Source organism: Sceloporus occidentalis, unplaced genomic scaffold, assembly GCF_023333645.1.
Source record: "Sceloporus occidentalis isolate IW3139 unplaced genomic scaffold, rSceOcc1.0.p SCAF_15, whole genome shotgun sequence".
Taxonomy (NCBI): Eukaryota; Metazoa; Chordata; class Lepidosauria; order Squamata; family Phrynosomatidae; genus Sceloporus; species Sceloporus occidentalis.
In genome coordinates, this window is record NW_028316995.1 from 12,546,639 (window position 1) to 12,572,748 (window position 26,110).

A 26,110-nucleotide genomic window follows, 5' to 3' on the forward strand; every position below is an offset into this window, starting at 1 on the left:
CCATAAAGAAATAAAAGAATGAAGGAATAAATACAGAAGGAAGATGTGAAGGTGAAGAAAAGAGGAGTGAGGGAAGATAGAAAGAAACGATAAGGAGAGGAGGAGAAGGAGGGAAGGGAAAGAGGAAGAAATATATATTATAATACATCACAATAAAATATGTGTTCAGCAACATCTGAGTACAGTGACACCCCCTGCATGGGTTTGTCAAGTTGTTTCGCTGCTAAAAGGGCCACATTTGTGAAGTGCGCATTTTGGAATGTTTAACATGTAGTCATCCTAGCCCCATGTGTTATTTTGGAGATCTTTGAAGCCGGCCAGTTCAATTAACCCCATTAAATCATATATTTCTGAAAACCACACACGGCTATCCTGAATCTAAGACAAGACCAAATACTGATTTAGGTCTGATCCTTTACATCAGGAAAAATAGGTAGACTGGCCAAATGGTTCATATCTGCCGTCACTTTCTATAAACCTCAAAATGAATCTCTGATGGACACACAAGGATTGAAAGTGTAATGATGATGATTCCTGCTTTGTTATAAACATACAAATTGGAATCTGCAGTCTTTTTATAATAGTCCCTTGTTTCTCTGCTTTTTTTTTTTTTCTAACTTTATTGAGCTTGTTACCTCCAGGTCGCAAACATTAAATATATCAAAAGTGTAGGGATGCAGAAACAGAGCATGTACGTACTGTGTATGTACTTCACATCTATTTTGGTCTTCCCTGCTTAGTCTGCCATTGCATTTAATGCCAAGGAACCTTTGGCATTATTTGTATACACACCTAAGTGATTTTTTACGCTGTAAGAAGCATCAATAACCACTAAGGACATATTTCATAACAAACAGGTATCTTTTATTTGTGCAACCAAGGCGACCCATTGAAACTGTCGCTTCAATCTACGTCATAGTTCATAGTCTGTGTTCCAAAGCAGAAACATTATCCAGCGGACGTCCTTCCGCATTTCTTACGTGCATTTCATATTCCAGCCAGACTCTGACTCATATAGACTGTCTTTAACTCCTTTTGTGACATTTGAGCTCCCTTTACAAATTCAAGTGATAATATGGCACCAAAAAACAAATACATCAGAGTAACCCAATGGCATATTATATATCACCTGTCTGGGTTGGCTGTGGAAACAAGGATGTATGATAATGAATTTATCCATGATCCTCTATGAGGAAACTGATCAAACACACACTGCCAAGCGGCCAGATATTCGGATGAGAATGGTGTGCATTTAATGGGCATTGTCTCCATCAAAAAGCTCTCACACTGGCCTCTAGTCATGGCGGCCAAATGGTAGATATAAGGCTGCTGTAGAAATACAGTAACAGTCATCCTCGCTGAAATTATGGCTGCCTTAAATGCTAGGGGGTAATATGGTATTAATCGTTCGATAACGGCCACAGAGCTTCACAATGGCAACCCCAGCCCGAGTAGTTATCCCAGTGAATCTTTACCTTGGTAAACTTAGGTCATCCATTTAAATTCCTTAATATGAATGGCATCTGTGGCCATAATGAATACATTGGCCTTTGGCATATGTGAAAACCACAGTGTAATTGGAGTTTTGTTTTTTTGCATCAACTCTTTTTAATACGACATGTTTTGGCTTGTTATTCCTGATCCACTTTGTTCATCAGCCTTGTGCTGTGTCTGATAATGAATATTTATTAAGATCGGTGACATTAGTACAATACACCTTTACAAAATATACATTGTGTGTTGAAAGGGAGTAGGTGTGAATACAGGACTGCCATTTGTCAAGAGCAATTATCAAATGATTTATGATTAAGATGTTAGGCAATCCAATATTTAGCCATGTGATCTGCTGAAACAATGGCTACCGAGACTTTTAAGACATAGAAATTAAACTAATAAGATAGACTTAAAAGAAATAAAATAAATATAGGTGGCTTTCTGTAGATACTTCAACAACAAGCCATGTGAAGGTATTCTATAACAGGGTTTAAAGAATGCCTGTGTGATATCTTAACATTTATCAGGGAGCTGAGAACGGGATAGTTAGTGTTTTAAATTAAATATATCTGCATATCTGCAACTGTACTATATTTATTATTTACCCAATCTTATCTTATACAATTTGGAACATTTAATAAATGTGTGTAACATTTGAAACCATTAAAAAACAACAACAATGTATCTATTATAAACACATTGTATGTATACAGAGCCATCTTAACTTCTGTATGATTATTGCTACTTAACCAATGTTAAAAAAAATAAATCTAGGTCAGTGTGTGTGGTTCACAACCTTCTGACACAAATTACATGTTTCTTTATAAAGTTTGTTTCTAAATTATAGTATTTTAGGTCACTACATGAGCTACAGGAGTTTTAGTACTTTGCCATCATTGTAAAGAGCTCAGTAGATCACTTGTTGCGAGAATAATATAATATATTTCATATATAATATATTTATAATGACTTTTTTGTTAATGATGATGCAATCCCTACACGGTTCTGACATTGCTTCATTAACTAAAATGTGAAATGTATGCAAAGCACTAGAATAAGAACTGCACTTCATTATAGGAAAAGGGGAAACTAAATTATTCATTTTGGCCCTTATTGCTTTTTTTTTTTTTTTTTTTTTTTTGCAAACGTGACAGACTTTCATAAATAAAGATTTTTGAATTTTGACATTTATTTTTTCCTTGCTATTTACACAGCCGTCATTACGGGGTATAGTAAATATGTATCTGAACATAAATTCATCTATTATTAGAAGAAGTTGCCAGCTATAATATTTCCAGAACCTTGGCTACCAGGTTGCGTTAAGCCATATGGAACGATAGTATGTATCATTGTATGTAGCTGACGTGTTCATTTGACTTGGCAGCAAAGATGTTATACTTCTAATATAAATGCTCCAAAGTAATGTGAAGTGAAGGTACTGTCTATTGTTACTGCTCCCCTTCCTCTCCCTGTTGTTGTGAAGGGGAGCGGTGTGTGTGTAATTAGGGGTAATTGCCATCTTTGGTGGAGCAAATGGATCATCATTCCAAATTTTGTATGATGCAATTTTATAATTTTTAAGGGGGGTGCAGGGGGGAGAATTCCAGTCACTTTCACATTTATCAAACAGTGAGTTTAGTATTTTTGCATATAGATTGCCCCTTGTAGTGATAAAATATCAATTTCAGCACTGTCAGAATGAACTGGCATGTTCACCTTTAACTACGCACCAAAGAATTTACAAATGACAAACGGTGTAATGATTTTTAAAGAAGATGTAAATCTAAAGTTTTTTTGGAGAGTTAATGAAGCGCAGAAATAATTGTACCCCGGCAGAAGCAGGTCAGGTTGCCCGTACGTGGTGTGATGCTACCTATTGGTTCGCTCAATCAAGAGACTGAGTGACAAAACACAAGTAGTTATCAGAAGCCTCTGCTCCTTTATGGTTCAGTGACCTCATTAGCCACGCCCCTTGCGTAAATTGCACGCTGTCAGTCAATACCGCAGGGCCTCCTGAAAAACAAGCCATCCTGTAATAAGTCAGTTCCTTTTATGTCTCATTGGCCTTGGGCACAATTGACACAATGCATCCGTGGTTTGAAAGTGTGGTTCATTTAGCACAGGCTGAATTCTACAAGTTCCTGACAAGTTCTTCATTCACAGAGTTGTCCTTACTGGGTTTGGGGCGGAGGGGGTGGGAGAAGACAGACATCTCAATGTAAAATGTGTCTTTACGGCTTCTGCATAGCTCTGACGGTCCGCCTAAGGCAGTTTACTTTGGGAGATAGTTGGCAGCCTCGTGTTGTTTTAAGTGAGTTTTTTAAAATCGTGCATGTTCATTTACTGTCTTTAAAGCTTATTTGTAGCTTTTCACCTCTAGTGAACTGCAGGCTCTTCCAGCTGTTTAAAGTCTATATTACTGTAAGAGGAGTTCAGGAAAGTGTTTCCCTACCTCCTGACTAGCTATTTTTCTGGAATCATTTGGTCAGTGTGGAACAAATTTTATGATTTCAGATTTTTTTTAATTTCATTTAAATTTTCTAATAAAAACATAGCTCATGTAGTTATGATTCAGTTATGATGGCACAGGAGTATGGAACGTTGACATAAACTTAGTTGAATGTTACATCACGCTCATGTTAAACAAACAAATGTGATCATAGGTGCCGTGTGTCCCGATTTACATGTAATTTAAGCCGTTACTCGTGGTGTATATGCCATTTAAGGCCCCAAGACCTTGCTGTGCACCCTCTCCTAGAGTGCTTTAATAATATTAGCTTTAGGATGTCCTATTCATGTCTTTGTCTTGTAGCCATTGACAATGTTTTGTCTGTGAATGCAAGCAGATAGCATTATAGAAGAAAGAAAGCTGTACAATAAATATATATTGTTGAAATTTCTAGTTATCAAGCTAACTATACTTTAGAAGCCGTTAGGTTGGACAACTTCCCTACCTGATCTATGCCTTGTGATCTATGCAGGGTGCATATATTCCGACATATTGCATATATGACGTAGCTGAAGGGGGCTCTTATTCTACTGGGATATTTGTTTTGTATGTTTTGATATCCTGGCGATGGGGCATTAGTCAACTACCTTTCTATCTAGTAATGGAAGCTCCCAGGGTTTCCTTTTTCTGCCATCTGCCAACAGTTGTTGATCATAGTGATTCATTCTGGCACATGTGTTGATGGGTTTTTATACTAACAAAGCATATTTTCAGACAATATCTTCCTCCACTTTCCCTCCTGTCCCTAATCCTTGTGATTTTTGTTTCAAAGATTGCAAACATGGATACACACAAAAGCTGTCTTTCCCCTACGCTTATTTTGCGTATTTTAACCTGTAAACACTGTTACAAATGGATTTGGGGAAATTATATTTTGGCTTCAATACATAACATATTTTGCTATTATACACTGTTTTGTTTGTTGGATATGTCATTGTTATCTGTTGAATATGGATGCTTTACATTCAACTACTAATTCATTGGAATTTGTACCAAGTGACATAGCAGTTGCCATGGAGAGATCTCAGGTGTGGAAGACCGAAGGAAAAACTGGTAAATCAAGGGTGACATAGAATAATGTATCTTTTAATTATATATTAATTATTCACACTCATACCTGTTAACATCTGAATACTTAGCAACTTGTGGAAAGATTCCTATCAGGATTTTCTACTGCCACATTTAGTGAATGGCAGTGTGATGTACATACTTTTCAGAGTTGCCGGTAGTAAGTCCAAGAAAGGGCAGGCTCTATGTTATAGGATTTGTTGTGTGTTCACAACAGTTAAACTAAGGCAATGATCATCTCAGTAATTGCCTTTTATGATCATTACTTAAAATATACCATTGTATATATTTTTTCACAATGTTTTTAATGAGGGGTTCTAATTAACCTACTATAGAATAATGTAGATTACATTATCTGTGCAAAACCCCAACCTTCTGTGAGTACTTTAATATGCATTCTTCCAAAGGGAAAAAAAATTACAAGTGTTCTTGTTTCTCCATGATCTGAAATGTGCTGCCGCTATGTACTTTAGTGAAATGTCCTGTCACTGATTGACAGCTTAAGCAGCCAATGAATGATGGGGGATGCATTCAGATGAATGCACCTCCAGCAGGGCATCTAGATGGTGGATGCTGGAGTATCCCTTTAAATTCTGCTGATTTTGCTGTGCGTAACGTGCTGATTACTCAACAAAGAAAACATTTATATCCAACGTCAAATATTTCTTCGCTCCGGTAGAAGAATATGTTCTTGCAAGACACAGGTTCTCCATTAATTGTCCGTACAAGCTGTGTAAATGCATTACTTGTGTAACGTTATCCACCGTAGAACATTATTGGTTTACTCTTTATTTGCACTACAGAAATTGGCACATAAACACTCACACTGCTGTTTCTGTGTTATCTTTCGCACCATCTCGGATTACAAAATCCTGTTGTGACCCCATTGAAGAGGATGTCTTAATAAATTCAGTGATACGAGAATAATATGATGTTAAGTCAATGTTTTATTCCAGGAATACATTTCTCAAGAAGCTTTACAATTAAAGAGGAACCGTCGCCTTTCACGGTACCAGAATCTTTTTTATAGAATTATTAAATGCAATATTTGGTGTAGTGTGCTTTGTAGAAATGGTTCAAAACTAAATATTAAGATACAGAAAAATATAACTGAAAATATAAGTTAAAGTATAAAGACCAGCCTAATGAGGTGTTTTCCCATATATTTGCATACGTATGTTTCTTGAAGGGTCACTCCATTATCCCAGTGAGTCCCCTGAACAGTAAATGCATACGAAGCTACTTTCATATGCTTTCTTCAACCCTGCAAAAGAAAAAAGAACTCACTTCCTTACTTCTGTAGTCTAAAATGTTGCACCAGTGGCCAGGATAGCTTTCTCGTCGGTTTAAATCGAAGTGGTGTTCTGCACTAGTTCATGTGGGTCTCATTAGACCCCCTTGCCGTAAATCGCACGTCGAACACATCTGCTGCATGGCAAATACCTGGAAGAAAGTGAAAGCGGTAAATGCTTATGAGAAGATTCTGCAGAACCCCACCCATGTATTTTCAAGGGGGGCTCCAGGAAACATTTATGAGACCTCTCATAAAGTACATATGATGGCTGGATTGTCCCTTTACATAATTTGTGATATTAACAGTTTATTAATCATTTGCACATTTTTTTTTACCTTTAATAGGTATTATTTTGGTTTTGATTTGATAATGGAAGGTTGATGCTTTCAAAAACCCAACCTGACAATCATATGCCACCACTTTGTACAATTGGTAAGGAGGACATAACAAATAGTCAATTGCATAATAATTTGGGCTTACTGAAACAAACGGTGAGAGAGAGAGGGGCACCGAGTGGTTTTCGCTTACCCGCTCGGCGCCCCTCTCTCTCTCCTCTGCGGCGAGTTTACCTGTTCGGTCTCGGTACCGGCTTGTAATGCAGAGCGCCGGAAGTGACGTGAATTTCCGGCGCTCAGCATTACAAGCCGGCACCGTGGTAGCACAGGGAGACTCGCCGCAGGACTGTTTAAGGGTAAGTACCGGTGTGGGGGGGGTAGATAATGCCGCCCCCCCCGGCGTCGGCGAGGGGCGGCATTTTAAACTTCGCCCCAGGCGGCGTTAAGTCTTCGGCCGGCCCTGAGAGGGGGGGCCTTCTCAAATGAGCTTACACAATCTACAATTTTATGGAAGGCTATATAAAAGCTTATACTAGATTCTACAACATTCATTTTGGGATATACCAAGGTTAAAATTTTTATTCTTTACGTCATTGCGCACTACTCACTGGTTTATGTTCTAGATTTGTTGTATGAATTTAAAAGTGTTCACTGACCAAAACAATTGTGTGAACTTTCGTAGCACTATAATAAGTGACCACAATTACATAAACACTAAATAACATATAATGTACATGCTTAATATAAGTATGGTAATAAAGTGCTATTCCACTTAGACTATGGATTAATTTGAAGTCTATAGGATGCTAAGCAAGTAGACCTTGGCAGATCTGTCATTTTATTCTTCCTCCTGAAGCTTTAATCACATAAATACATCTCAGAAGCTTTTTTCACTTTCTACAGCAACAGACTATCAGAGCCTCCTTTATATCACATGACAATTAGAATGAGGCAAACTTTTACATTATTGATGAATTATTTCTGAGAAGGGTTTAGTTATTCAGCAGTACTAGGAATGATGCTTTTTAGTCTGTCACGGTGGTGTTAAATTTAGCATCGTAGGTAAAACAGCACCGACAGTTCAAGTTTTTTCTGCTTCAGTGACTGAGTTGAACCTGCATAATGTGTTGTCAAATCGGTAAGAGCCGTCTCAAAAACTTTTCTAAACTCGCCATATTAACAGACAGTAATAATACTGTACACGGATGAGTGAGTCACCAGTACTTACTCTCATGGAGCGATCAGGCAGTAGGGGAATGTTGTGACTTGTGTGGGGACCCATGAAACAAACAGCCCCCTTCCCTGTAGCTGGCGACGTGGGGGCATTTTTTTGTATGACATACCAGGTACGTCACAGAACCGATGCGCCCACTTGGGCATGACGTACCTGGTACGTCACCGGACCTGAAGGGATTAAAGACTCAGATACACTTAATTATATATATATATATATATATATATATATATATATATATATATATATATATATATATAATGCAGTACTGTGCAAAAGTAAGTAAAAAGCTATCTAAGAACAAGGAGTCCTGGAAGTGATCTAAACATCATTGACTCTGTCTGGGATTAGATAAAGAGACAGAAGCAATTGAGGATGCCTAAAACCACAGAACTGCGGTTAGTTCTCCAAGATGCTTGAAACAACCTGCCTGCCGAGCTCCTTAAAAAACACTGTGTACCTAGAAGCAAAGGATGGTCAGACCAACTATTGATTTGATTTAGATTTTTCTTCTGTTCACTTGCGTTGCATAGTTTCACACCTGCCTAAAACATTTGCACAGTACTGTATATAATCGTGAAAGTAGTTTTAGTTATTCTAGACCAATTGTCTTTATTTATTAGTAATTTCAGATTTGAAAAGCCAACCTGAAGTTGCAGTGACCACACATTTATTTCACTAAAAACATGTCTTTTTTCCAGATGTTTAGCCTTCCAAATGTATCTTTATTCCATTGTACAGCACTACGAAATATATGATGGTACGATATCAAATCAATTATAAAATAAACAGAAAAAATCTTGCTGTTATTTAATTATATTGTTACGTAATACTTCATAAGCTGGCAAAGTTTGTCAGCAGTAACTGGGAATTAAAGCATTAGGATTTCACCAGTCTATACATAGATAGAGAAAACAATTCTATCAATGTCTTAATACAGATTATGTGAAGTTGGTGTCTCACCAAAAGGGCCAAATGCCCAAAAATTACAAAATGCTCTTAAAATCTAGTTGAAAGTTTGGATGTATATGTTGCTGCCGCTCCAGAACTGCGACGCGCTGCCTCCTCTATGGTCCTGCTGTTTGTTACTCCATCGTTGGCTGCCAATTGAAGTCATTGGAAATGCTTTCCACACCGGCATGTGATGGATCTCACCAGATCTCCTGTCGCTGGGAAAGAGGCAGATGCGTAGATGGGTATACTGCAGAACCCCTTCATGCATTTACAAAGTAGAGTCAAAAATAATTTAGGGACTAGTGAGCTTCTACTTGCATTGGAGTGCATATGATGGCTGGGAGTGTCCCTTTAATATTTCCATTTGACACTCTTTGGACGTATGACTTAAAGCCTGTGTCACTTTACATACAGCACACTGATGTGTGTACAAAATGTATCTGTGTGGCAATTCGATCCATACTTTTAACCGGTATGTCCATCAGAAAAAGTTTTAATGTCACCGTTTCTCTATACTTTAACCATTTTAACTAAGCTTTTATATCAATCATCAGCACGAGTTGTTCTGTTACTTGTGACAGATCAGCTGTGTTCATACAGCAGAATGCCAGCAATTGCTGAGCTGCTACATTTCTGTCACAAGCAATATTCACCTTTCAGATGCCCCGTGGTGCCTGGGAGCCTTAGCCCTCTGGAGGACAGTGACGCCAGAAGGAAATGTTTGTCTGGCTGAAATAAATTTCACCTACAGATCGCTGGTCAGGAACGATTTGCTGTTGCATAGCATTTTATGGGTGTAACATCACGGAGAATATAAGCAGAATTGTGCTTGAGTACAGAGAAGGAGCCAAATTCTGCTAAACTTCATAAAAACGGTTTATTTTAATGATGAAATATGCGTATGCAAAGGGCGTTTGGAGCGGCGTGACTCCCGCTGTTTGCCTTAAACACATTCGAAGTGATCAAGTACAAAATGGTGTAATGTTAAAGTGCGTAGATGCAGTACTAACGCAAACAGACAATTCATGGTGCTGTTAAAAAGCACAAAGCATTCCCAGTACTTATTACTTTATTAATGTCAATTACTTTCTCCTTATTTTCTCAGGAATGCGTAAAGGGACACTCCAGCTGTCTGATGCACTTTATTGCGTACGATAGCTGAGTGATCGCTTGCAAATACATGGGAGGAATCCCTTGAAATGAACGTATCGTCTATGTGCTATGGAGCCTTTTCTGCTTTAGGACATTGGTGGCCAGACTTAATATAAGAGACAAATCAGACTTCACATGTCTGTAATTTATAAAGTTTATAAACGACATATCAATAAATATAAACTGTAAATATTAGTTTCAATAATAAAGTAGACATATGAAATATTTTCAAAAGCTATTTACTGATAGTAGAGGTCTTGTGACTTGTTTTAGTCCAGATTAGATTTGTGCATTCATTAGCCTAACTTTTCCCTTCTAGCCTGTATCTTACCTTCATGAAAAAATGGTTGCTTTCACCCTGGTTGTCAGGGGGTTAAATACAATGTACAGTCGAACATAATGCCTTCATATGCTAAAATATGAAAACAAAAAAAAGGGTTTTGTTTGTGTTATTTTTCAATTAAAGCTACATGATTACCCCTCCTTGCCTTACAGATGCAAAAGCAATTGTATGTCTTGTGCCTTCAGAGTTTATCCCGATTTACCAAAGAAAAGGAGTGATACGCTTTGATTCACCGCTTTGCAAAACACAAATTGCGTTTTTTGTTGTTTTTAAAAAAAAATAAAAAATTAAGAAGATTAAAATCATGTAAATGGGCAGTAGACCCAGTAATAATTATTTCTTTATCTTTTTTTTACCAAATGCATTCAAGCTTGTTCATGTGTTACATTATGCAATTATCAAAATCATTACATTTGGAGATGCATTGATTAATTTCATAGCCTGCTAGAGTTAGATTTGCATCCTTTGTTTAAAACACAGAACCCGCTCACTTGGTCCATTTTTTAATTGTCTTCTACTGTCCCTGTTTCATTTTGATTACGCACTTTTTTGTGCAGACATCTTGTAATTACCTAATTCAGCAGACATCTTTGCATTCAGATGGTTGCTGGAATATTTAGAAGTTATAGCATCTTTGGATTTCCTTACAGTAACTGCAGCCTTCCCTCTGTTACTGCACTACTCATCCCAATACACCAGCCTGGAGGACTTCTGTCGCCCATACTTATTTATTTATTTATTTTGTATTTCTTGTATGAAAGACTAAAACTGCCTATTCTCTGGTTTTTATAAGTTGAGGGCAAATTAGAAATCTTATTTGCACCACCTGCGGTCCGTCGTGCTGCCATGTTGGGTACAGGGTTTTGGTCTTGCCTACTTATAGCAATGGAACATTGGCGAACAGCCGTTCTTGATCCCCTGCCTCTGGATGATGCTGCTAAAGCCCCCTGCTATTACCGTCAACCCCAACAAAACAAAAGCTGGGTGCAGGAGAATTGGTTTATGTGTTTGGTTGTCCAACTGGAAACACATTTCTTGACCTCCAGTGATGTAAGGTTTGTTACCTTTTGAATATTTCATAAGCCAATCAAAAATGGAACACTTGAATGGTTCCTTTTCGCCATTGTAGCTTCATACCAAATATATATTCAAAGGATTTTACATTCTTACAGTATTACGGCTTACAGTATTTTACATGTTAGCGAGGAACAATGACTCGAAATGCTTAAAGATGTCAAATTAATTGACATCAATTACCAAGCTTTAGTGCCCTAAACATGTCACTACTGTTGAATCACTTTGATGATAGGGAATGCTTTACCATTAGAAATTGCCGGTAGATGTAATCCGAGTCACTTCAAAGGCACTTTGCTTGTTCAGAACCCTGACCAGACTATATCCATTTCCATTTCTTCTTCATTGACATCCCATTGATAGCCAACACTTCCATAATACAATAGAAGTATAATGAATCCTACATATTTTCAATTGTTAAAACCTCCTCAAAGCTATAAATGGCTGCCCCTCCCTGGTGATTGGAGATAATGGATGTAAAGGTATGATTTTAGGGAACAGTAATCTGCAATTTACTTAAACCAAAAGTTTCAAATACTTTATTGAAGACTTTCTGTCTGCAGGTTACTGCGAGCCACAGGTGGATGAGTTCATCTCCGAAAAAGTTAAAAAAAACCAAAAAAAAAAACACATTGGATATCTGTTCTTCGCTGATTTTGTCCCTTCTTAGTGCTGGACTGCTTACCTGAGCAATCTGCCAATTGTTAAAAACTGTCCAACTGTTGTGGAAATTATAAATAATGGGTTTCATGAGGTTGACTGTACCATTCTTGCCTTTTTTCTGGACGTTTATAACAGCTTTCATGTTGGGATACACACCTTTACACTGAATTCTCTATAACCTCAAGGGATCTCCTTCAGTATAAATAACATACACCATAACGTGAACATCAAGTGTTTGTTCTACAGAACAGAAAAGGATTGAAATAGTGATGAGTACAATAAATATGATTATAATATTTACTTTCCATCTTGAATTTGAGTATTGATGGAAGTAAGGATGCAAAATGTATAGAATGTATAGTTTAAGATTGATTACCGCATAATTTAAGTGTTTTTCCAATTGTAGTATGAAATGTAGAGTTGGCTGAGGGCCAAGCTCTTAAATGTGTCTGCGGACGTTGTGAGAGCATTACATTAAATTGTTTGGTTCAAAGATCATGGAGTAGAACAGATTTTTAGTTGAGTTACTTAGAAGGCTGGAAATCCACCTAAAACAGGACAGTGGCACATGACAAGTCTGTAGATAAGAAGTCTATAGTGATTCAGGCTCATTAATACTTAAAAATCTATTTTATTCTTATAATTGTTTCAGACACAGTGGCCGCAGATGATATTAATGAGGCCTTTGTTGATCTTTCGTTGGTCCCACAAGAAGAACAAGAAGAGCGTTCAAGAACCAGGTGAGATGATAATATTATACTGAACCATTTACAAATATTATGTCTGTTTAACCCTTGAAGACTGAAAAGAAATGAGCAGTGCTACCATTTTGGATCTTAAAGAATGAACAAAAATGATAGCTATATCATGAAAAGCAAGCAGATTTTGTTGTAAGAGGGTAGTTCTTAGCTGGGAATCATTCTTTTATGTGTTATCGTCATATCTCTTGTGTAAACTATTTGGTATAGCCCAGTTTCTTGGCTAAGTGAGTACCTGTGAGAGAGGGAAAGCTTGGTCCGTTGGCCTTAAGGCTGGGGATGGCACCAGAGAGCCCGCTGATGGATCCGCTGGGGCACTCAGCGCTGTGATGGATGTGGGGGGGGCACACTTTTTTGCAGCCCCAGAAGAAGAAGATTGGGGACTCGGCTTCACTGTGGTATCCACAGTTTGGATCACTGTATCACCTTCTTCACGTTTGATCAACGCACGGTAGTAGAAGATGGAAGAGCAAGACCTTGGGCTCTCAAAAAAAAAAATCTGGTATATTCCAGCATATGTGACCATAGTGTCACGGTGGAACAACAGAATGATGGCTGAATGTTTTGTAGCCAAGGATAAACTCAATGACACGGAGTCTGAGGGGAGTGTTGGCATGGAGGGCAGGGGGATAATCTGTGAATCTATGTTGGACCAGGCAGAGCAGCCTTCACTGAACGTGCCGTCTGCCAAGCCCAGCTTATATTAGATGCAGTCTAAGCAGTCCTCTCCTACGGTTTCACTTCCCCTTCCACCACCGACTAGATTGTAAGCTCGCAAGAACAGGGCCCTCCTCTCCTTTTGTACCGGTTTGTTATTGCGTGTGATTTTTAACACACGCTATGGAATCTGCCGGCGCTATATAAATAAATGTAATGTAATGGATGTCTTCTATATTTCCTTACATGTTATCAGTTAATCACAGAAGATTTTAAAGGTAATTATGTATTTTTTAATATATGTTATATTTCATACCTGGAATTGATAGAGTAGACATCCCTTTCCGCATCAGGCATGCTTAGTATAGCGTAAAAAAGGAATCTGTAATCAGGTTTTATCATAATTATATTTACATTCAAACACAGACTGTGTGTTTTTTGTTTGAGGCAACTTGCATAAAATTCTGTTTTTACATATTCTATTTTTGGCATGTTTTCTCAGTGCTTAGTGTGCCATTTCTATGTACCCATCCTCTTTAGCTTTTCAGAATGTTTATTTTACTGCGGGGGGGGGCTCTGGGAACAGCAACAGACGGGTGTCATCCTCAAATACCCACTGGACGTGGCACGGAATTAGTTAGTCTTGCTCCCTGGGTCTCCAGGTCAGTTTCCTCTTTCTCCGGGCAGCAGGACAGTTTTGGCCATGCCTGATCCTTCCCGATTTCTTCCTCTTCCCCCACCCACTTTATACTGCCCCCCCCAGTTCACTCCCACAATGGGCTGTCTGGATCTAGCCCCACCCCTACAAGAAGTTACCCTACCCAAGGAAGTTCCCAGGTATGCTTACCACGGTATATTAACCCAGCACCGGTTCTATTAAAGTACTATGCATCCCTTAAACTGTACACATTTTCGTTAGATTTACATTAAGATATTTACAGTCACAGATCATTTGTCTGATTGTATGTTTTGTGGATCTGTGTAAACTCGACATTCATCTCACTTCTCACTCTTTTTTAAGCTGTGACATCATATCAGGTCCCTCCAAACCATCAGACTAATTCCATGGTGGGTATAACTGCAAACAAGGTCAAGTTAAATGGCCCAACTAAGATAAGGGTACAAATTATGTCATTACCACTTTACCTTTTTAACCCTACAACATAAAAAATGGGTCAGGAAATGCCAGTTTCTTCTGTCTGAGACTTTTTTCCCTGACTACTATGCCTTAGTTTCCTCTTATACTAAAGGTAAAAAAACTGAATTATTATAAATGTACGGAAAACAAAGAAATGGTGAATGATTCCGTGTTATATTATGCTATAGCTGTATTAGACCTATATTTAGCGTAAAGTCAGAATGCATGGGGTGCAAAGGCTTAAAACTCTTTACAAAATCTAAGTGAATGTGAATTATATGAATTGGAACAGTGTTTTGCTGAATAGCTTTCTGTAATTGCGCTAGAGATAATGGCTGCCTGTTTTAAATGAATGGTGCAATTATCTTTAACAAGAGTCCATGTTGACTGAGGTGTAACGTTTAAAAATGCAGCTAACATTAAACTGCAGAACTATGACATAGTAATGACAGCTCCGTATCTTGGCTCCTACCTGATTGCCATGACCAGGCATACTGTATTGTGAAATATTACTGTATACGGGATAATTGAATAACTCCCGATATTTGGAATTAAAAGGCAGGCACACGGACTTCGTGCTTCGGCGCTACAAGCAGACACTTGCTTTGCTGGCTCAATGAGTTTATTGTGTTGTGTGCATACAGTTTTCTACCTGTATGGTATGAGACATGTTTCCGCTTTATTACAGTGCTTGGCAACAGCATATATATGCATTTCATCCATGTAATATCCGCCTTCCTAGCTGGAGTGATGTTGACAGAATTGATCACATGGTCAGACAGTGCCATATAAACATAGAAGTTCATGGCAGATAAGAACTGTGCGGCCCGTCTAGTCTGCCCATTTTCCTGCTGTAGAGACTCAAACCCTAATCAGTCCTTGGTCTTGTGCATTCAGAATAGCCATATGTTTATCCCATGCATGTTTCAATTCCTTTACTGGAGTAGCCTTTACTACTTCTGCTGGCAGGCTGTTCCAGTTACCTACCAACACCGGTAAAGTAAAACTTCCTTCCATTACATCTAAGCCTCTGACCCTCTGTCAGACACCACTAGGTGTCTGTGTTCAGTTCAGAGAAGGAGCCCAATATGCAGGACGACCAAAGGAATAGGGACGCAAAAACAGGTGTAGTTCAGACTCACTTTACTAGGTAAAGTCCAGGGGTCTGGATCAAGCACAGGTACAGGTGACAGCACAGGTGACGGTACAGGCGCAGGTGCAGGTGACGGTACAGGCACAGGTATAGGCACAGGCGCAGGCACAGGTAAAGGCACAGGCACAGGTGCAGGTATAGGCACAGGTAAGGCACAGGTGCAGGTATAGGCACAGGTATAGGCACAGGTAGCAATACAGGTGCAGGCACAGGTTCAGGTTCAGGCACAGGTTCAAAATAGGGCAAGGAGCACAGCACTTGGGACGCTATGTAACATACAGAGCGTCTCAGAATATCTGAGCACTGCTGAGAGGGTGCTTGGGGCTTTTATAGGGATCACAGGTGTGCTGTATGACGTCACGCCTGTAGATCCCGCCCTATTACCGCCCTCTATGTGAACTCTAGAGGGAGACGGCGCTGGAAGCGCCGCCCCTCTAGCAACAGCCTCCTCGGCTTCACCTCCCACCTTCTCCTGCACACAGACGGCAGAAGGGGGAGGTACCGGGGCGGCATGAAGAAGCGCCGCCCCTCTCTTGGCACCCGACGCCGCTCCGTCGCCATCTTCCCCATCCACGTGGGGAGTGAAGAAGCCGCCGGCCGAGACGATGCCGGCACCAGGGATCCGGGAGAAAGCCGGCGCCGACCCTGCGTGCCGGTACGTACGTGACACCCTCTGCTGTTAGATTATGACCATTTGTTCTAACATTTTTCCTTCTTTGAAATAAATTTTGTTATCATATGTAAATGTATGTGATATGGGAAATACATGTTCAGATACAAATGAAATTACATCTTTGGAATTGAACTTTATTTACATAAAGGTGTATAATTAAACATAAACAATACAAATAATCTGATAAAATATATATATTATGGAACACCGTTTTCTACTTTCAAAGTGCGATTCCACAAGACATAAATTGCACTCCCTAGTAGACTTTTGTACAAATTGCAATTTTATCTCAAGTTTGCCAATTTGCCAAAAGTATTGAGCCTCCGGGGACACCCTCTGCCCGTTCCTCCAATCGGGGATGGAGTTCATCGTGAGGTTACTTCTGCAAAAGGGCGGAGCTTCTGGGCACGCCCTCTCCCTGTTCCTCCAATTGGGAGAGAGGACTTTCCCATAAGCTCCGCCATTTTGAGGAAGTTAACCGGAGGTCATGTTCTGTTGACCATGGAGAAGCAGATGAAGAACTAAGACTTTTAGGAGCAGCGGACTTTGGAAAATTTTAATTTGTTGTCCAAAAACACATGAGAGTAGAGAGTAGACTTGTGAAAAGTCACCAAAAACTATGTAAACGTTTTGTTTTGTTTTTGGTCACTTTTCACAAGTCTACTCTCTAGTACTGTATGGTGAAAAGAATAAACCTTAGCAGATCTCATATGTAAATGTATTTTTCCCTTGAAGGTATAGTCACGTAAAAACAATTAAGAAGCTTTTTTTTTTTTTCATTTTCTATGGGGGCAAAATAAAATTGCCCATCTTTGTGTCACATGACACATCAAAAAATATAAACGAGGTACAATTTTATACAATTAAAGAATGCGTTTTTGTCATTGTGTGACACTAGGAATGGTGTTTCTAAAGCTACATTTAGTTATCCGAGTATAAAGAGTAAGTAGAACAGCACCTCTAAGCCCGCGCATGTGTTTCTATGTAAAGTTTTATTGATAGCGAATAATGTTTCAGGAGCATGTGAAGTGCTCGGTGTCTAGATCCGTGACAGATTAAGACTGTGCAGAAAATTTGGAACATTGTCCGTTCTCAGGGTACCTGCCTTTATTTTGTGATTTTACAAATCTGGGCATGATTTACGGGACAAATAGTTATATCTTTTGTGTTATTGTTTTTCTATGTATTAATATTGCTTTATTTGAAATGCAGAGGACAAACAAGGTGTCTGGCACGCAGTCCGCATCAAGCGTCTGATGTGTAGTTTAGGGCTCGCTGAGCCAAAACAAACTGTCTCTGCTGACAGGGAAGATTCACAATTATTTTACATTAATCTAGCGTGGCCCAACCCAGACTGACCTTGTTTACACATCTCAATGTCTTTTAGTGTATATTAACTCGGCATTCACAACACGTGGCATCAGTGCGTGAGTGTTTAAAGGGGAATTGTCAAGTTTAAGATAAACCTATAATAGAATCCCCCAGTGAAAATGATCCGTTGTGTTTATAATCGTAAGTATGAAATGTGTTGAGATTTATTCATAGTTTATGCAAATTTCCTTCATTACCCATGAAGAAAATGTGTCTTTTCATTGGACTTCCAGTAGCCCAAGCTAGAAGTTGTACCACGTTCAGTGTTGTGTCTGCTTCTTCGAGAACGGGAGATTGTTCACACCTGCGCCGGTACTCGGTGTTACAACACATTTCTTCTGGCCAACCAGCAGATAATTACTAGGTGGCCATATATTTATGGTTTCAATCATTTTACCATGCCAATAGGTTTGTCAAGTTAGTCTATTCTGGCTTCTGTATCGTTGATATACAAATAAGAACGCTCCTTGTTATTTAATTTTTTTACCATAAACCTAATCTGGCTCTATGTGGCAGTCAAAAAAGCAGTTTAGAGTTTTCATCTCAGTGAGTAGCAACATGAAAAGCAGCTCAATGCTCCGTGGAAAGAAAGAACGGTGTCTGAGAAGTAATATTCTCCATTTTGTAACCAGCTTAATCTGACCTCCAATGAAGTTTAATTCATTAGTTTCTTTTGCTGAACCAATAAAGCTTAAGATGAAGGCGTAGTGGCATTACTGTGGGTTCAGAGGCTCGCAGGAAGCTGATGAAGAACACAGTTGCTGTAGGTTGCTTTATGGATTCACAGCTGCATCCCTATCCCTGACTGTATGGGGACAATACAGACAAAGACATGGGAAAGATCTGATCTTTTTTCGGCAGTTCCTTTGGGCTCCCTATTCAGCAGTACATTGTAAAGACGGTTTAGCTCAGGAATTTACCAGTTTTGCGCCCCCCCCCCCCCGCTAGGGCATCCCCTGGTGGGCATTTTGAACTCATTCAACTAAATACACAAAATGAACAGGGTAGTAAACCTTTTCATACTATATATTGTATGTATTTATTTAATGTGCAGGTTTTTTTCTGAGAAGAAAAAAAAAAAAAGATTTTAGACTTCCCTGTCCAGTCACCATGGAACAAAATCTATCATTCTAGAAGATTAGTCTGAAATTATACTAGAGATTAGACCAAAGTTATAGTGGGAGATTAGTCTAATATGAAGTGTGACCGGTTCTCTCACTGGCTATTACAATGCAAAAGAAGACACAGTCATTGTTTTCTTGTATTTAGATTCCATCTTATAAATGTAAGGTGATAAATGCTGGTGGATGGCTGTTTTCCCAGAAAAGATGTCAATAGTATAAGTTCCAACATTTTTTGCTAATCAGCCCTGATTATTGGGTACTGGGTAGCTGCCCCACCATCCCGCTTTTGAAGGCAATATGGATCATTAGCCGGTTGGGAAGATCCTCTGGCCAACCCAGGGAGCTGCTCTTATGTGGCCAACCTTGTGATGTTCAGCTGCAGACCATCACAATGTGCTCCTCAGGTACATTGGGCTGATGGCCACAACCACTTCCAGGCCAGCCCCACCTCCCTTAACACAAATCTGGACACATGAATTATTGGAGGGTGTGAATTTCAAATACTTCATTGTATTGTATTTGCTGTATAATAACTATTTTATCAAATGTTATCTTGGGTGATAAACATGTCAACATGGTTCACAAATGGGATGAACCTGATATGGTATTGTAGGCTGGCTCAGCTTTGCCATGGAATTGATAATGAGTGAGGGTCAAAATAAATTACACAGGGGGCGGCTCACTTTATTTTCAGAATATATCACTTTTTAATGTCATGTTTATATCTAATAATGGATAATTATTTACAACCTTCCACTACTAAATTGTGCCTTTCGATCACATTACAGTACCATATTTACATGAATCCACTCGTATCTACTCCACTTATCACAGATGACTAATTTTTTGCTCATTATCAGACAGATGCTTGATTAATCCTATTGTTGTCAGCGAGTTTCACATCATGTTACTCACCCCATTGGCATCTGAATGTTCTCTCCTCTTGGATACTTTTCTTTCTGATCTATCCTACTATGTGTGCATGGAGTGTCTCATTTCCTTCTCTCATTCACAGAATAATTTCTATTATTTGAGAAGGCCAAGAAACAGGGCATTCCCTTCTGAACTCATTCTCCAACTATTCTCACAGCTCACTCCCAACCCATTTAGAACCATTGCAGCTGTATGCTCTAGAACCCCTTCTGTTCAAATGCTGTACCCTACTTTTTGTCCTTAATTGAAATTACATAGGAGAGATGAACGATTAATTGTCCTTTTTGCACAATGATGTAATTCATACTCCTGGCTTGGAAGACATGATATTAACTGTATCAACATGAAGGCATTTATACAAAGCTTTACCTCTGTTATGTGATATTGGAAGTATACAAACACCAAGCACTGATCCTTTGCATGTTGGGATTTGTTTTGGTACATTCAAGCTTGAGCTTATTTAGATTATTAGAATGATTATCATACTAACAATAGAACAAAATACCGGGGCGCAAAGACATGTGGGAAAAAAATAAAAATAATAATATAGTGTAATAAAATCTCAAATATTTTGAAGATAAAAAATGAAGTAATTGCACTCACAAACGTGCTCAAGGTGAGGCACTCATCAAAGTGATGGAGTCTATATATCCTTAGAAATACTGTGCTAAGGAACAGAAACCAAAAATAGTGCAAATAAACGTTTGATATATTTATTATAAAATGAAGGTAAAAAACTCACAAGCGTATATGCATAACCAAATTGTCATGCATAAAAGCAATCGAAGGATGTCCTTTTCAATAAAATCCGGAAGGTCGATGATATGTATAAAATATTTCTTAAGAATCTCTCAACGCGTTTCGCCGACTATGGTGTTGGCTTCCTCAGGAGAATTTTTCAAAGTCAATGTGTCAAAATTCTCCTGAGGAAGCCGACGCCATAGTCGGCGAAACGCGTTGAGAGATTCTTAAGAAATATTTTATACATATCATCGACCTTCCGGATTTTATTGAAAAGGACATCCTTCGATTGCTTTTATGCATGACAATTTGGTTATGCATATACGCTTGTGAGTTTTTTACCTTCATTTTATAATAAATATATCAAACGTTTATTTGCACTATTTTTGGTTTCTGTTCCTTAGCACAGTATTTCTAAGGATATACAGACTCCATCACTTTGATGAGCGCCTCACCTTGAGCACGTTTGTGAGTGCAATTACTTCATTTTTTATCTTCAAAATATTTGAGCTTTTATTACACTATATTATTATTTTAATTTTTTTCCCACATGTCTTTGCGCCCCGGTATTTTGTTCTATTGTTCCTGTTAACGCTTATGAGGAGTGTTATTCTCGGGTAGCAGCAGGACCTGTAGGGTATTTATAAATATACTATTATTATTTTCTTATTATCATTCACCGTTTTTTGTGGAGGTGTTTCTTTCTTGTTTTCTATTGATTATCATAACCCTGAAATAAAGCAATGGGATTTATGAACATCTCTTAAACTTCCTCTTGCAGCCACTACTCAACTTTTACTGGCCATTGAGGCACACACAGGGCATGACAGGGTATTTCAGAGAACATATACCATGTTTTATAGATGATTATGAGTTATAAATTGGATTTCACTGTTTCGTTCTCACCCCTATGCATAGAAACACAGATATTTCTAACGGGAGCTTTTCAGAATTGAGACATTTTAAGTTTGCTTGGGGCTCTGAGATGTCTGCTTCTAAAAAATACATGACTTTTGTGGAGTAGTAGTTACTTTGTACAAAGGCACTGACCGATCATGAGATTGTGCTACCCCATGGTCTGACACAAAGGTAGAAATGACCAGTGCAAAATCCTTCTGTCTGACGGAAGCAGACGTTGAGTTTCTTTGGTGCCATGATGGCCACAGTTGACTCAACAAATAGAATATTGTCAGCCAAAGAGCAGTTTGTGAAACCTGAATGACTCCATCGAGTACATCACTTGATGCTGTAAACAAATAAAATTACTTCTTTCCAGTGATTGCATCTACCATTTTTTTTTCTTTCTTTCCACAGACAATTAGTTCACATAGAGAATGAGATTGGAATAGAAGTCTATGCTGAATCGCTGGATAAAGCACTACCTTGGAATCGGGGTATGGAATAGAAAAGTGGCTGTTAAATGCTTTGAGTGATGCAATTTATTACCAGAGGGAGCTAGGGAGACACGCAGAGAGCAATGAATGTGTTCAATGTATCTTATGTAACCAACACACAATGTGAGCTTTATCTGTCAGGAACCATGTTTGGGAAAAAAAAGAGATATCTCTGTATGACAGAGGTGCGTTTTTAACGGGCCGCACATCACAGTGTGTATAAATTAAACTTCCTGTCATTTGTGCATGAGATCTCTACAATAATATTTGATTGCATACCCTGCCAGTTGAAAGCACTATGGATTTCTCATTCTGATCTCGATATGGTATAGTGCTTTTCACTCTGTTCTCTTTTTTTTTTTTTTTAAAGATTTTGAAAATGCACATTTTTAGAAATGTATAATTTAATGTAATCTGGAAATGTGTGTGTGTGTGTATATATATATATATATATATATATATATATATATATATATATAAATCAAGTGGTAAAAAGAGAAATATTAAAGAGAAGGGAGCAAGGGACACTGTATGGACAAAAGTATTTGGACACCTGACCATAACACCAACAGGGTCTTTTATGTAGTCGGTCCCCCCTCTATGCAGCTATAACAGTTTCCACTTTTCTGAGAAGGCTTTCCACAAGATTTTGGGGGGTTTCTGTGGGATTTTTGCCCATTCATCCAGTAAAGTGTTTGTGAAGTCACTGATGTTGGACGAGAAGGCCTGGCCAATCTCCATTCCATTTAATCTAAAAGGTGTTCGATGGGGTTGAGATCAGGGCTGTGTGCGGGCCAGTCACCTTCAGCATACCAAGACATTTTGGACAATGTTATGCTTCCCATCTTGTGGGAACAGTTTGGGGAAGTCCCTTTTCTATTCCAGCATGGCAGTGCCCCAGTGCACAAAGCAAGCTCCATAAAGACATGGCTGGGTGAGTTTTACTTTTTTCCAGCCCATCTAGTCTGCCCATTGATCTTTGGCATTGTTTTAGGCATAAAGATATGTTGAGTCTATCCCATGTGTGTCTAAATCTCACTGTATTAGCATCTACCACTTCTGATGAGAGGCTGTTCCATTTATCTACCACCCTGTTAGTAAAGTAAAACTTTCTACAGTAATGCTACATTTTATTTATCTTGAAGCTAAGACTTTTATATTATAAAATCATATTAGTATCATTAGAGATTTCCAAATGTCCTAAATGTTGTCAAAATGTATCTCTGAACAGATTTATATGTTTGTGCTCTTTCTGTTCTGTTTACAGGGCGCTCCAAAGAAGATTTTGATAGAGAGGTAATTATCAACAATCCAATATATCTCATCATATCCAGCCCATATCCGCAACAAACCTACTGTATTTCCAACCACATAAACCAATTTATCATTCACATTTTATCACAATCGACACTCATTATTACATGGTCCTGCTAATAACACATAAACTAATACAATAAAAAATACTGATATACTGTACTGAAACGGATTATTTGGATGTGTGCAGTGAGTTTGTTGTGTAGAATGGAGACAGTATGTAGGGGAAATCTTAACTGTGCATCCATTACAGTCCCTAGGATGATCCAGGAGAATGGTCTCATATAGCCAACAGTGGAGACAAGAAGTACAGAATTATAGGCAATAGATCAGAGCGAGCAGAATCCGGCAATGGTCAGGGCAGGCAGAGACAAATGTAAAAGTCAGCACAGATAACAGAGAGAAAAATAGAATTTGAAAATAGATTAAAAAACTTTCTGCCCAAATATATAGAACGTGTAAAATCAGACCCTGGGAAAGTCATTCAATCTCATGGGTGGTGAGATAAGAAGCACGTGTGTGTGTGTAAAGATGTGTAATTACACAATTCCGTTGGGGAAAGCAGTAGCATACAGACTGTTACAATACTCTGGTACCGTACAGGTAACGGGAAAAACATAATCACTCAGAAATGTGGTGGAAGTTTTTCCCCTTAAATATTGAGTTACGTATTCTAGAAAATACAAATATGTAAATTTTGTAGCGCTGCCTTGTGTCGAATCCGTTGCATCGTTAAGTATTGCTTCTTTTTACTTAGTAATTTGGGTGCTGATATTTCACATGTACTTGTATTAATCTAATTGGCATGTTCTCTAATGGCGTGGCTTTGTGTTTTCAGGACACGGGAGGAAGCGGTTCCTTGAAAGTGGTGCACTTCGGCTTAGTGTGAATAACCCATCATCCGCAGACTACAGCCTTAACGATCACCGACTTAACCCCCTCTTAAACATAGCAGATAGCAGATACCGTAAAGAACAGTTTAAAAACGTCCGCCGTTTAGGGGGCCAAATAGCTTATACTTTTTTCTTTTTTCCTTTATATTGACTTTTTCTGACCACATTCAAGAGTAGACTGTTAGTTTTGCCTGTCATGCCAAGAGACCAGTAAGGCTAGTTATAAATATAAACATAAAATCTCCAGTCGGTGCATCTGTAGGATATTATTTAAAGTGGAAGTTCCGGCATTTCTGGCGGCTGCAGTATTATAAAAGTGCCCTATTTTATATAACTTCATGGAGTTTATCATGTAAAGCAGGATGAACTTGGCAACACAATGCTGTATAAATCTTACTGTTTCATTGTAAAGCTGCTGCATTTTATACCTACTGGCTATATGCAGGGAATATCCAGCGTTCTCAATCCGGTTGACTGTTACAATACAAGAATTTTACGGGGATCCCTAATGGTGTATAATTAGGTTGGCCCTAAACTGTGAACTTGTCGCGATTCCTAAGAAATGGTTTGAGAACCAATGCTGGAGATATAAAAGTCTACATTGGTTTGTAACAAAGAGCCTGAAGCTTCTTTTCTTTCCTTTACACAAATCCAGCCAACAGAACTGCACATCTCATATGTACCCATTGGAAAAAAAACATCATCCGTCTGGCCATGTAGCCCACAGAAGAGCGATCTTATTGAATGGTCGCAAATAATAGAAGTTCTTTTGCAGGCGCTATATTTATATTTACCTGAAATTCAATTTTTTCTCACCAGTGTAGTGTTATTATTTTGTGATGTTCAAAGCATGCCAGCTAATGTTTGGAGATGGCTCCCATTCACGGGTAATGCTAATAGATACTGCTGAGGCTGCATTTTGATGTACTTGCTCCCATTTAATGCAATATATTAGCATAAATGTCCTTTTTTACTCTGGTAACCTCGGCTCTCAGCATTTTGTGTTGTTATGAAGTGGAAATATTGATTCTATTAATATGTATCTCTTTTAAAGAGATCCTAATACAGCGATAAGATATTTTGCATTTCCTGCAAGTAATATCTCTGTTCTAGCAGTCCGCACTTGTAATGCAGACGTGACTTCCACTCAAGTGGGTGAAACGCATTCTATTGAGATGGTAGGAGATAGAATCTTCCCTTACATTACCTCCATGAAAGAACCTGCTTTCAGGGGCAAAAGCATTTTTCCAAGCAAGCGCTCATTTTTCATAATCTTAAACTACAATCTTGCTAAAAATTACCATTATTTTTCCTATACAAAAAAAATATAAAGTCCTCTTACAGACCATTCCAATGTCATCTTATTATTAGGACTGAATGGAAGTCATAAATTAGCGTTAACCTATTTTCACCATTATAATAGTCCATGAAGAATTCAAAAAGTGAAAAATAGCTATACTTTTTATTATATATTTCATTTACACTCAGGTAAAAGAATGGCATCTTTTTATGGGAAAATCCGTATAATCATCGGTGAACATAATATGCATTTCCAGAAATTATTTTTTTGGTCACTTAAAAATGAAAGAATCAGGGTATTTTGTCATGACGTGTGGCTCCCCCTGCTCGGGAAATAATGCACTTTATTGTCTGAGTGTAATTATAGACTGATTCTATCTTTCATGAATTGGTTTCATTATTCATACCCCCAACAATAAGTTGTCCAGCAACAGAATAAAGGGAGGTATAGTCTATCAGTCTGTTCATCCTCTATAAGCCTTAATGGGCAACCATTTAAAAATGTTTTTTTTTTCTCAGTTATGTGCAGATATGCTATTTTA

The 26,110-nt window shown here is 38.4% G+C and overlaps 1 protein-coding gene across 1 annotated transcript in view; it reads left to right on the forward strand.

The window, feature by feature from the left end:
• The window catches only part of LOC149303262 (WD repeat-containing and planar cell polarity effector protein fritz homolog), an 81,351-nt gene extending 59,278 nt beyond the window's left edge, over window positions 1-22,073 (forward strand). The window contains exons 14-15 of the mRNA XM_089481407.1: window positions 12,773-12,860; window positions 21,983-22,073. Coding sequence (XP_089337533.1) covers window positions 12,773-12,860; window positions 21,983-22,073 — 179 coding nt within the window. The remainder of the gene's footprint in view (window positions 1-12,772; window positions 12,861-21,982) is intronic.
• The last annotated feature ends 4,037 nt before the right edge of the window (window positions 22,074-26,110 follow it).